This window comes from Rana temporaria, chromosome 4, assembly GCF_905171775.1.
Source record: "Rana temporaria chromosome 4, aRanTem1.1, whole genome shotgun sequence".
Classification (NCBI taxonomy): domain Eukaryota; kingdom Metazoa; phylum Chordata; class Amphibia; order Anura; family Ranidae; genus Rana; species Rana temporaria.
Genome location: NC_053492.1, coordinates 119,401,762 through 119,414,251, shown reverse-complemented (window position 1 = coordinate 119,414,251; position 12,490 = coordinate 119,401,762). Strand labels below are relative to the sequence as shown.

At 44.0% G+C, this 12,490-nt stretch overlaps 1 protein-coding gene across 2 annotated transcripts in view; it reads left to right on the top strand.

Moving 5' to 3' along the window:
- GIGYF2 (GRB10 interacting GYF protein 2) overlaps positions 1 to 11,956 on the top strand; it is a 183,988-nt gene extending 172,032 nt beyond the window's left edge. For both annotated transcript variants that reach the window (XM_040348946.1, XM_040348947.1), the window contains 2 exons: positions 9,898 to 10,021; positions 10,376 to 11,956. In XM_040348946.1, coding sequence (XP_040204880.1) covers positions 9,898 to 10,021; positions 10,376 to 10,443 — 192 coding nt within the window. In that variant the 3' untranslated portion in view covers positions 10,444 to 11,956. The remainder of the gene's footprint in view (positions 1 to 9,897; positions 10,022 to 10,375) is intronic.
- Positions 11,957 to 12,490: the final 534 nt, after the last annotated feature.

The window sequence follows — 12,490 nt, the reverse complement described above, 5'->3', positions numbered from 1 at the left end:
CAGCCACATCAAAGATATCTACGCTTTATGGTGGCTTCGCGTCATTTCCAATTCGTGGCGCTTCCCTTCGGGTTGGCTATGGCCCCCCGGGTGTTCACGAAGGTCCTAGCTCCAATCCTAGCCAAGCTAAGGATCCAAGGGGTCACGATCCTAGCATACCTGGACGACCTCCTAGTCATAGATCACTCGTCTCCCGGCTTGGAGCGAGCAGTGGCCCTCACGGTCCAATACCTCGAGAGGTTCGGCTGGGTCCTAAATCGAGAAAAGTCAGCATTCCAGCCCACAAGGCAGTTGGAATATCTCGGCATGAGGTTAGACACAGAACAACAGAGGGTGTTTCTACCTCTGATGAAGGTCAAAGCCATCAAGGAATTAATCCTACTGGTTCTAAGCAAGAAGGAACCGACTATTCGCCTATGTATGAGATTACTAGGCAAGATGGTGGCCACATTCGAGGCGGTGCCGTACGCCCAGAGCCACACTCGCATCCTGCAGGCAGCCATCCTGTCAGCAGGGAGCAGAAGGCCACAGGCCTTGGATATCCCGTTGCCGCTCTCATCAAGAGTCCGACAAAGTCTGTGTTGGTGGTTAGACCCTCAGAATCTACTGAAGGGGAAGTCTTTCAGCCCAGTGGCTTGGAAGATAGTGACCACAGACGCCAGCCTGACGGGCTGGGGAGCAATTTTGGATGGTTGCACTCACCAAGGTACTTGGGCAAAGCCAGAGAGGCAGTTGCCCATCAACATCTTGGAGCTCAGAGCTGCTCGACTAGCCCTCAGGGCTTGGACGTCAAAATTACAGGGGTTCCCGGTGAGAATTCAATCAGACAATGCCACGGCAGTGGCATACATAAATCACCAAGGGGGAACCAGGAGTCAAGCCGCTCAGAGAGGTGAGCTTGATTCTCCTATGGGCAGAGGCTCATGTGCCCTGCATATCGGCAATATTCATTCCAGGAGTGGACAACTTTCAGGCGGACTTCTTAAGCCGCCAGACTCTATTGCCGGGGGAATGGTCTCTGCATCCACAAATCTTTCAAGCACTCTGCCAAAGATGGCGAGTGCCGGACGTGGATGTCATGGCATCGAGACTCAACAAGAAGCTAGACAGGTTCATATCCCGCTCAAGGGATCCGATGGCCTGCGGAACCGATGCGCTGGTTTGCCCTTGGCATCAGTTCAAACTTCTTTATGCTTTTCCCCCGCTCCAGTTACTACCCCGCCTGCTGCGCAGGATCAGGGTGGAGCACATACCAGTCATTCTGGTAGCTCCAGCATGGCCCAGAAGGGCATGGTACTCACTAATCCTAAAGATGGTAGTAGGAGACCCTTGGACTCTTCCTCTACGGCCAGACCTGCTATCGCAAGGTCCGATCCTCCACCCTGCCTTACGGCATCTAAATTTGACGGCCTGGAAGCTGAATCCCTGATTCTCAGGGGTAGAGGTCTGTCTCAGAAGGTAATCTCTACCCTAATCAGAGCCAGGAAACCGGTCTCTAGGGCGATTTATTACAGGGTCTGGAAGGCCTATGTAGGCTGGTGTGAGTCCAAGCTATGGCTTTCTCGCAAGTTTACCATCGATAGAGTTTTAAGTTTTCTCCAGCTAGGAGTGGATAAGGGATTGGCATTAAGCACAATCAAAGGACAGATTTCAGCTCTGTCAGTGTGGTTTCAGCGGCCGCTGGCCACCCACTCGCTGGTTAAGACCTTCCTTCAAGGGGTCTTACGTATTAAACCTCCAGTTAAATCCCCGCTTTGTCCGTGGGATTTAAATCTTGTTCTGTCAAGTTTGCAGAAACAACCGTTTGAGCCGTTGGCTGAAATTCCTTTGGTTTTACTGACAAGGAAGTTAGTATTTTTGGTCGCCATAGTTTCCGCAAGAAGAGTATCGGAACTGGCGGCCTTATCCTGTAAGGAACCATATCTTATTTTTCATAAGGACAAGGTCGTTCTCCGCCCTCATCCTTCCTTCCTACCGAAGGTTATATCCAGTTTTCATCTAAACCAGGATTTGGTATTACCATCCTTCTTCCCTAAACCCACTTCCAGAAAGGAAGGGTTGCTGCATACCTTGGATATTGTCAGGGCCATGAAGGCCTATCTTAAAGCTACAGAGAAGATCCGGAAAACGGATGTGTTGTTCATTTTACCGGATGGGCCCAAGAAAGGGCAGGCAGCTGCAAAGTCCACCATCTCTAGGTGGATTAAGCAGTTAATCACTCAGGCCTACGGCTTGAAGGGGTTGCCTCCTCCAGTATCATTAAAGGCTCATTCTACTAGGGCCATGGGCGCCTCCTGGGCAGCACATCACCAGATCTCTATGGCTCAAGTTTGCAAGGCGGCAACCTGGTCTTCTGTCCACACGTTTACAAAATTCTACCAGTTGGACGTAAGAAGGAATACTGATTACAGCCTTTGGGCAGGCAGTGCTGCAGGCTGCAGTTTGAGACCCTCGGATGCCGGGGGGCTCCTCTTTTTTGAGTTAAATTTAAAATTTAAAATTATTTTTCTCAACTAAGTTGGATTTATTATGATTTGAGTATATCTCTAAATTAAATCCTTTTGTCTTGGAGATGTTCTCCCTCCCCTCATTGTAAGCATTGCTTTGGGACATCCCATATAGTAATGAATGCCGCTCTGTGTCCCGTGATGTAACGATAAAGAAAAAGAGATTTTTAATACAGCTTACCTGTAAAATCTTTTTCTTGGAGTACATCACGGGACACAGAGCTCCCACCCCTCTTTGGGGACCATTTTGGGAGGCATACTGCTTGCTACAAAACTGAGGTACTCCTCCTATGGGAGGGGGTTATATAGGGAGGGGCATTTCCTGTTTGAGATTGCCAGTGTCAACACCTGAAGGTACTCCATATAACCCATATAGTAATGAATGCCGCTCTGTGTCCCGTGATGTACTCCAAGAAAAAGATTTTACAGGTAAGCTGTATTAAAAATCTCTTTTTTTCTGGTACAATAACAAGATAGACAGCGCTCCTGTAGACTGGATGGTACTGTTTGATTCAATAAACTGTGGGGAATCAAACTCGGAGTAGAGTGAGGGGGAAAAAGTATTTTGATCCCCTGCTGATGTACGTTTGCCCACTGACAAAGAAATGATCAGTCTATTATTTTAATTGCTGTTTTTTTTTTCTTTAACAGTGAGAGACAGAATAACAAAATCCCGAAAAACGCATTTCATAAAAGTTCAAAATTGATTTGCATTTTAATGAATGAAATAAGTATTTGATCCCTATCAATCAGCAAGACTTGTGTCTTCTATACAGGTAACAAGCTGAGATTAGGAGCGTTCTCTAAGGCTGCTTTCACACTGGGGTGGGGTCGGCGGTAAAGCACCGCTATTACTAGCAGCTCTTTATTGTCGTCTTTGCAGAGGTATTCGGCCTCTAGCGGGGTGCATTTAACGCCCACTAGTGGCTGAAAAAGTTTTAAAACCACTGACAAACCACCCGAAAAAGGCCCCAGTGTGAAAGGGCTCTTAAAGGGAGTGCTCCTAATCTCAGCTTGTTACCTGTATAAAAGACACCTGTCCACAGAATCAATTAATCAGATTCCAATCTCTCCATCATGGCCAAGACCAAAGAGCTGTCCAAAGATGTCAGGGAAACATTATGCTTTGGGGGTGTTTTTCTGCTAAGGAGACTGGACAACTTCACTGCATCAAAGGGACGATAGACTGGGCCATGTACTGTCAAATATTGGGTAAGAACCTCCTTCCCTCAGCCAGGGCTTTGACAATGGGTTGTGGATGGGAGCATGACAATGACCCAGATCACACAGCCAAGGCAACAAAGGAGTGGCTCAGAAAGAAGCAAATTAAGGTCCTGGAGTGGCCTAGCCAGTCTCCAGAACTTAATCCCATAGAACATATGTGGAGGAAGCTGAAGGTTCGAGTTGTCAAACATCGGCCTCGAAACCTTAATGATTTGGAGAGGATCTGCAAAGAGGAGTGGGACAAAATCCCTCCTGACGTGTGCAAACCTGGTGGCCAACTAAAAGAAACGTCTGACCTCTGATTACCAACAAGGGTTTTGCCACCAAGTAATAAGTCATGTTTTGCGAAGGGGTCAAATACTTATTTTCCTCATTAAAATGCAAATCAATTTTATAATTTTTTTTAAATGCGCTTTCCTAGATATTTTGGTGGTTGTTTTGTTTCACTGTTAAAATAAACCTACCATTAAAACAATAGATTGATAATTTCTTTGTCACTGGGCAAACGTACAAAATCAGCAGGGATCAAATACTTTTTCCCCCCACTGTATACCCAAGATGAGCCAGGGATACAAGCATAACAGTTTATTGTTCACGATGTGGATGATGAGTGTCATCATCTGGACATGCTGGCAAGAGCCGGCTTAGTTTCCTGAGGTGCCCGAGTCCAGAGATGCCTTCCCCATGCACCCCTAAATGCCGGACCTGTGATTAGTCCAACGCCCTCATGTTTCCAGCATGGTACCATTCATCTTAATCATTGATTTTATCTTCCAATTGTTTTACCCTCCACATCGTGGACAATAAACTGTTATGCTTGTATTCCTGGCTCACCTTGGGTATGAAGAGTTTGTTTCTTAATTTTTGCTCTACCAACACCCAGAAGGGTGAACATTCATCAAAAAATGTTGACCCCTGACTAGAGGATCAATATTGTGTGTATGTATATAAGAGAAAACACCAGCACTCTGCGCTGCATTTTCTAGTTTGTGGATAGATCTCATACAATCTTAATTAAATGGTGTATGAGGGGCTTCTATTGACTTTAAATTATTAGCATGTAAACCTACAAAAATGCATTTACAAATGATGATAAAAAATATATATACATATATAGCAAGTCTGTTGCTGACACAGCTGGCTGGGGAAAGGCTGCCTCCTGAACAGGTTGGAAACCCAATCATTGCAAGAAAGGAAAGAAATGGGGAGGGAGGTGCTAAGCTACCAATAGTGTAGCAAATTTTATTCGTTAAAATGCAAACTTTATGCACTCTGAAATCGCTATTATTAAGCATTGATACAAGCTCCATGTAAGGGCCATCAGTATAGAGTCCAGTCCACATCAGAACTGCTGACAGGAACGCTGTGAAGCCGTGGCAGGGATCCAAGCTAGCTGCGGGAGACACGATCTGTTAAGCTGTCAACCATCCAAGATTCTGTGATCAATCGGAACATGTTTTGGCAGCCAAACACCTGGCTGATGAAGGAGGCGTGGTTTGGACTCCAAAACGCAATCTGATTGGCCAAAGCATCTTGAATGAATGGCAGCTCCTTGACAGATCCAGTCTCCCTCAATGGCTCCCCGCGGCTTGCTTGGATCCCTGCTATGTCTTTACAGCACTCCTGTCAGCAGCTCTGATGTGGACTGAGCTCTGTACTGATGGCCTCACATGGAGCTTGTTTCAATGCTTAATACCAGCGATGTCTGCGACTGCATAATGGATGCATTTTAACTTATAAAATTTGCTACACTATTGGCGGCTCTCTCCCTATCCTCTTGATCAATATTGTGTACACTGCTCAAATTCCAGAATGGGATTATATGCCACTTCTAATCCTTGTCGCAACTGTACTCTTCAGTGTCCAATTAGCTTCCGAATAAGGATTCTTTCCATTTATAAATAGAACTTCCCATTTTGTAGTATGATGAATTTCTTACAATATCTTGACAGCTAATGTCAAAATACTCACATGTTCTAGTGCTATTTTGAGCACTAGGAAAAAAGCATGCACACATCTATCCTAATTGTACAGTACCAGGATAAGAGTTCTCAGACTATGGGTTATATGTTGCTACGTTCAGGTGATGGGGCACTGGCAAAAACCTTTCTGGGAATCGCATCACTTTGTTAAATTGATGGTAATTCCCTCCTTTTTTTAACCACTTGCTTACTGTGCACTTAAACCCCCCTCCTGCCCAGACCAATTTTCAGATTTCAGCGCTCTCACTTTTTTTGAATGACAATTGCGCGGTCATACAACACTGTACCCAAATGATCACCTCTGTGTTTTTTTTTTTTTTTTCAAAGGAGATTTAAAAAAAAAATACAAAACCGTTTGGAATTTTGTTAAATTTTTTTGCAAACAGGTAATTTTTCTCCTTCATTGATGTATGCTGATGGGGCGGCACTGAGAAGTGGCACTAATAGGAACTGATGGGTGGTACTGGTGTGCACAGATGAGGTGCCTGTGTCTCTTCCTCTTCGTGACCGATGTCCCTTGCACAGAAGCCGATCGCCTTTTATTTTTCCTCGCTGTCAGCGTGAGGAGGAAAAAAATGATTACCGAGTTTCTCATTGGCTGACAGCTGATCACGTGGTAAGGGGCCGGGAAAGTAGGCAAAGTAAGTCCGCGCTGTAGCAGTCATTCGGCTATAGCACAGATCTGAAGGAGTTAAGGATTTAAGGATTGTTGCGATGCATCTGTATGCTTTTTGAAAGCGCTCCTTTGCCTTGGCAGTGTCAGAAATCAATAGTGGTTATAGACAATCCTAATCTTGGTGCAAGTTTACAATTCGTGTAGGTACGCGCCTCTTTGGACGTTCCCTTAAAGAATATAAAAAAGCCTATTGAGGAAAGGGGATCCCTACCCTACTATGCAGATTCCATATATTTGTCCTCTCAGGAAGTTGACCCCTACTGCAGGTCCTTTACTTAATTGCAGACTTCTTACAACTAATATGCAGTTGCATTTTTTTTATTTTTTTTCATTCAATCAAGCGTGCTGAACTTAAAAGAAACAGAAGCGCTAGCTGTACGAACAATACAATGTTAGTACAGTGATCTCCCCGCTGAGCTATGGTGTAATGACAGGGGATTGTCCCCCCTACTAGAACACGCTGATCAGCGCCCCGCAGCAATTTGCTGCGAGCGCTGATCGGATGCCAGTCGGCTGCTGGTTTTCCAGCATGCCTTTTAGACAGAAGCCGAACAGGCTGCTGTACACACTGGCCTGATTGCTGGCCAGTTTGTTGAACAGGCTGATAGTCGACCTGTGTGTGCCAGCCTTAAAGCTACCAGACCTGCTCAGAAACCTTCTTCACATTAATAGTTGCCCCCACTCCTTGCTAAAATAAAAGAGGGTAGAGAGGGATATCCTCAACATTTCCCCCAAATTAAGGCTAGGTTCCCACTATAGTGGGCTGTGCACCTCATGAATGTTCGAGCATGGTAGCCCCATTCATTTACTATGCCTTGTGAACCAAACAAAAAAGGTGTAGGCACCTTTTTAAAAACACGGCCGCAGGGAAGCTGCATGGTCTTCTTGACCATGCAGTTTCCCGTACCTGTGATCACACTGCGGACTGAAATGCGTGGGAGCGCCATTCGAAATGCCCATGCACTCACACCTTCATGGACGTCAAATTGGGAGCAGCGCTTTTGTCCATGCAACCTTAGTTGACATAATTGGGGCTGCTTGCATGCGGATGCATGCACACCTGTGCATCTGTGTAGAGAAAACATGGTCTTCACATGGGTGTATGTTTAAGTATGCCTGTGTGAATGAAGCCCTAAAAGAATAAACATATTCTAACCAAGACCTGTCAGGTACTAAGGAGTTTGGAGTGGGTTTTGCAAGTTCAATGGAAGACCTTGCCTTGTAAGCTTAAGTATGCTCTTTTAACCACTTCAATACCGGGCCTATTTTGGCACTTCTCTCCTACATGCATAAATCATAATTTTTTTGTTAGAAAATTACTCAGAACCCCCAAACATTATATATGTTTTTTTAGTAGACACCCTAGGGAATAAAATGCCGGCCATTGCAACTTTTTATCTCGCACAGTATTTGCGCAATAATTTTTCAAACGCCTTTTTTGGGGAAAAAAACGGTTTTGTGAATTAAAAAATAACAAAACAGTAAAGTTAGCCCAATTTTTTTGTATAATGTGAAAGATTAAGTTACGCCGAGTAAATAAATACCCAACATGTCACGCTTTAAAATTGCGCACACTCATGGAATGTCGCCAAACGTCAGTACTTAAAAATCTCCATAGGCGTCGCTTATTTTTTTTTTTACAAGTTACAATTTTAGAGTTACAGAGGAGGTCTAGTGCTAGAATTGTTGCTGGCGCTCTAACGCACGCGGCGATACCTCACATATGTGGTTTGAAAGGCGTTTACATATGTGGGCGGGACTTGCGTATGTGTTCGCTTCTGAGCGCGAGCTACCGGGGACAGGGGCGTTTAAAAAAAAAAAATTATAATTTTTTTATTTATTTTACTCAATTTCTTTTATTTTTACACTTTTTTTTTACATTTTTTTTTTTGATCACTTTTATTCCTATTACAAGGAATGTAAACATCCCTTGTAATAGGAATGGTTCGTGACAGGTACTCTTTATGGAGAGATGCGGGGTCAATAAGACCCCACATCTCTCCTCCAGGCTGGAAAGCATTAGATCGTGAAATTTTTTTTCACAGATCTAATGCTTTCAGCCGCGATTGCGGCTTTGTTTACATTCCAGGACCCGGGCGTGACGTCATAACATCGCGCCCGGGCCTCCGACGATCATAGAGATGACTGGTGACCATCTGGTCACCAGTCTTACTCTATGGTTTTCATCCGACGCCGGCGGATCATTTCTCCGGGTCTCCGATGGCAAAGGAGAGCCCGGAGAAGCACCGGGAGGGGGGGGGGGCGTCCCCTCCCGCCGCCTATAAGAACGATCAAGCGCCGAAACCGCCGCTATAATCGTTCTTATGGTGCACAGAATCGCTGGCTGAGGAGATGGATATCTGAATGATGCCTGTGGCTGCAGGCATCATTCAGATATCCCCACTCAAACCCAGGACGTCATTTCACAATGGGTGGGTATTGAAGTGGTTAAAAAGGCCTAATACTTTTGCTCTGCACTCCTTATGCACTCTTTTACAAGAAGTTGCTTTCTGACCTTTTTTTTTTTTGGGGTCTTTCTCAGGTACTCTTGCCCTCACAGAACCCTCTTCTTATGCCATAATGGGTTACTTTCCTATAAAAGGCTATTATGAGACCGGAAACCTTCTCCTTTCCATTACCGCTAACAGCAGCAGTAGTTCTTATTTGGCTCCCCCTGCATTCTTCCAGGGCCCCCCCCCTTTTTTTTTTTTTTGCATTGCTTCCCTGGAGCTTCTATTATCTCCCTCCATGGGAATGCCTTCTACCTCCATTTAGTCCTGCCTTGAGGCCATATATCTTATGGCTGAGGTCAGGACTGTCCTCTATATGGTTGCCTCCTTGTATGGAGTTCCTTCCTCTTTCCACCTGGTTGAATGCATAATTTACCTTTTTTTTAGGCCTTCTACCCTGAAGAGATGAGTCTTTCTATCCCTACCTGCACCCACTTTCCCCTGAAGGTGGGGTTTTGTTTTACTAACAGCATTTAGCATCGGTCACTGCCTGTTAAAATGGGCCTGTTGATGCAACTTTGTTTTGTTCGGCACTCCTTGATTTACTGCTTGGGAATGTCGAATTGGTCCACGCCTGTGTCTGGTTCATTACAATTTATTAATAGGAATTTTGTCCTATACCTGTAAACTCTATAATTTATAATACAGGACACAGGATCCCTCACTTCTTTCTCTGATTTCCTTACTGATGGCTAATGAAAACTGAGCTTTGCAGTACACGTGGGATTGCATTGGGTATACAGCTGTGAGGTCCCCAGCAAAGCTTTTCCTCTAGTCTCTTATCTGAAGGTAGAGTCATATAAACCATGGTCTAAGAATAAACTGTGTTCTGTACTGTACTCTAACATATGGAATTTACATCAAAATTCCTATTTCAGCTGGCATGCACCCTGGCTCGCAGTACCCTTAACAGCAAATAGAGAGTAATAAGGCAGGTAAAGTGCTCTAGATTTCTCATATTTTGACACCCAATAAAATACTGTCTTGTGGTTTATCAGGAATCTGGATGGGGTATGTACCCAACAATTCAAAACTCACAGCCGGCAACACTAGAAATTGCACAAAGCGCTGGACGCAAGAAAAAAAAACAGAAGATGGTTCGTGCAGATCCAAGTCTTCTAGGCAAGTGCTTACTATTTCTCACATCCGTTATCTGTCCAGGTGGCATCACATCTTATTTTTATGTTTCTTTCTGCTGTTCATAAATCTTTCCTCATGTTTTTCATTGGTAGTCTATTTAATGCTATGGGGCATATTTATAAATCTGTAAATGTCAAATTTACCAAATATTAACGTTAGGTGAACCTTGCTAGTGCACGTTTTAAATTGGAGGCATTATTTAACCAACTATGAATATTTGGTAAATGTCACATTTACCATTTTTATAAATATGCCCTTTATTCTCCTTCTTCATATTACTTTTCTGCCCTCTGTTATTGCTTCATTCTTATTTAATGCTTTGCCTCTCTTTTTCAGGGTTTTCTGTTAACGCTTCCTCTGAGAGGTTGAACATGGGCGAGATAGAGACTCCGCAGGACTATTGATCAACGTGGTGGGGTAGGGGTAACCTGTCTCACTCCCCTACCTCAATGAGAGGAGGTAGCCGAACTTTTGACTCCACCCACCCCAAAAACACACTCCGGTGCCCTGCTCAGGTCATCACAGGGCTACCTCCCACAGTGCTTTGCAGAGCAGGACAAGTGTTGAGCATGCTTCACCCTCCACTCACCTAGGCATCCTCCTGGGCAATGTGGTGAAGGCACTCTGGGTGGGTAGAGAGTGAGTTATGGGGAACATTACCCTTCTCTTATTGCAGTACTGTCCGGTCTCGTTTCAGAGACTTGTACAGTCTGTTACCTTTCCCACCGTTATTAGGTGGGGAGAGGAGGCTTTTGGTTTGAACTTTGCACCTCCCCTCACTGCTTCGTTGGGGTTGAGCTCTGTGGATTTTCTATAAGGCATCCTAAATCTGTGTGGAGCTTTTGAAGTTTGTGCAGTGTATAAGTGGCCTTCTGCACTTCTGGAGTGAAAATATGGAGGTAAGAATGGCGTTGCTCCCCTCTGTCCACACCTTGCACTTTATCGTGTGCATCTAATTAACTGTGTTTTTTTTTTTTTTATATATATATATATATAATAGTTTCAGGGGGGAGCAACATTTAAAGCCCAACGCAAAAAAAAAAAAAAAATATTCCCCTCCCGGTCTTGTGCAGTGGACTGTTCCTGAAGTCGTCATGCCTATAGACCTGCTCTGGATACGAGAACATCAGGAACAGTACATCACTGGATCATGGGTGGAGTGCCGTTTGCAGGTGGAACGGAGGATCGGTCGAGTATAAGCTTTCTCCAGTCACCACTGTATGGGAAAACTTTTTTTTTTTTTTTTTCGCCCGTGGTTGGGCTTTAATTCAGCTGATTCTGACTTGTACAGATCACTCTACAGTTTGATCCAAAAAAAAAAACACAAAATCAGTTGGTGCTGTTGGTTGAGTTTTTAAGACCTGCTCAGCCTAGTTAATGCATATTTACGTAAAGTGCAGACATGGTGAGGATCAGAAGTGACACACAGTTTACACCACTCCCAGAACACTGTCAAATTTTGCCCCCATGTGCAGTGATTTGGGGGGATGCCAGGTTTGACCTCAATAAAGCACTGGTTGTATTATAACATATTTCTGATTTGGATGCCTTATTGCTTGGTGAATGTCGGTGCGAACCATAGAAGCTTCAGTTTGTCTGCCACAGTCTTCCTCCATTATCTGAGAAATGCCAGCATATGGACAATCGAGCACTGGGGCAGCTGCCACCAAAAAAAAACAAAAAACCTTTAGTTCATGCTCCCTGCCAACACTCAACTGAACAATCTGTGTTCTCGAACAGATCTGACCTATATCATCAAGACTACTAGCCTTTCGCTGAAGGCAGAAGATGTGGCTCAGGAGTGCTAATGTGGGAGTGGAAAATTAAAATATAACGTGGGATTATACTTTATATTATAGGTCGTTACATGAACAAAAGTCCCAGAGACACAGTTGTATTAAAGCCTAATTTATTTTACGTCTTGTCATGGAAAGTTCCTATTTATTCTCCTGTTCAGGATTTGGTATGCTCTGTGAGCTCACTGGTGTTTTGTGGAGAGTGTCTGGAGAAACACATGTAGCTACATGTAGTCTTCACAATATAATGGGCAATATGTACAGAAAGTCATTAAAATATATAATGGAAACAGTGGGTCACAAGACCAGAAGGCTTGTCAACAGTACTCAATGGAAACATTTTGCCTTAATTCGAAGTCTTATTCAGCATTAAAGTGATGAATGAGTTTAACAGTACGTATTTCCTAATTTCATATCCGAACAAAAGAAAAAGCAAAACAACTTGGTGTAATAAAGGAAGAAAACCCCTGTTCTTCATATTTTATTTAGCTACTTAATGTGCGGTTTCACTTGGGAATGTCTTGAATCAAAAAATACTACTTGTCATTTATGGTGAAAGGCTTTCTCCTGTACTTTTCATTGCTTTTCCGAAATATGGCTGAATTCCTCATAACACTTGTGCTAAGCTGCACTCCAGGCAAAACATAAATGCATA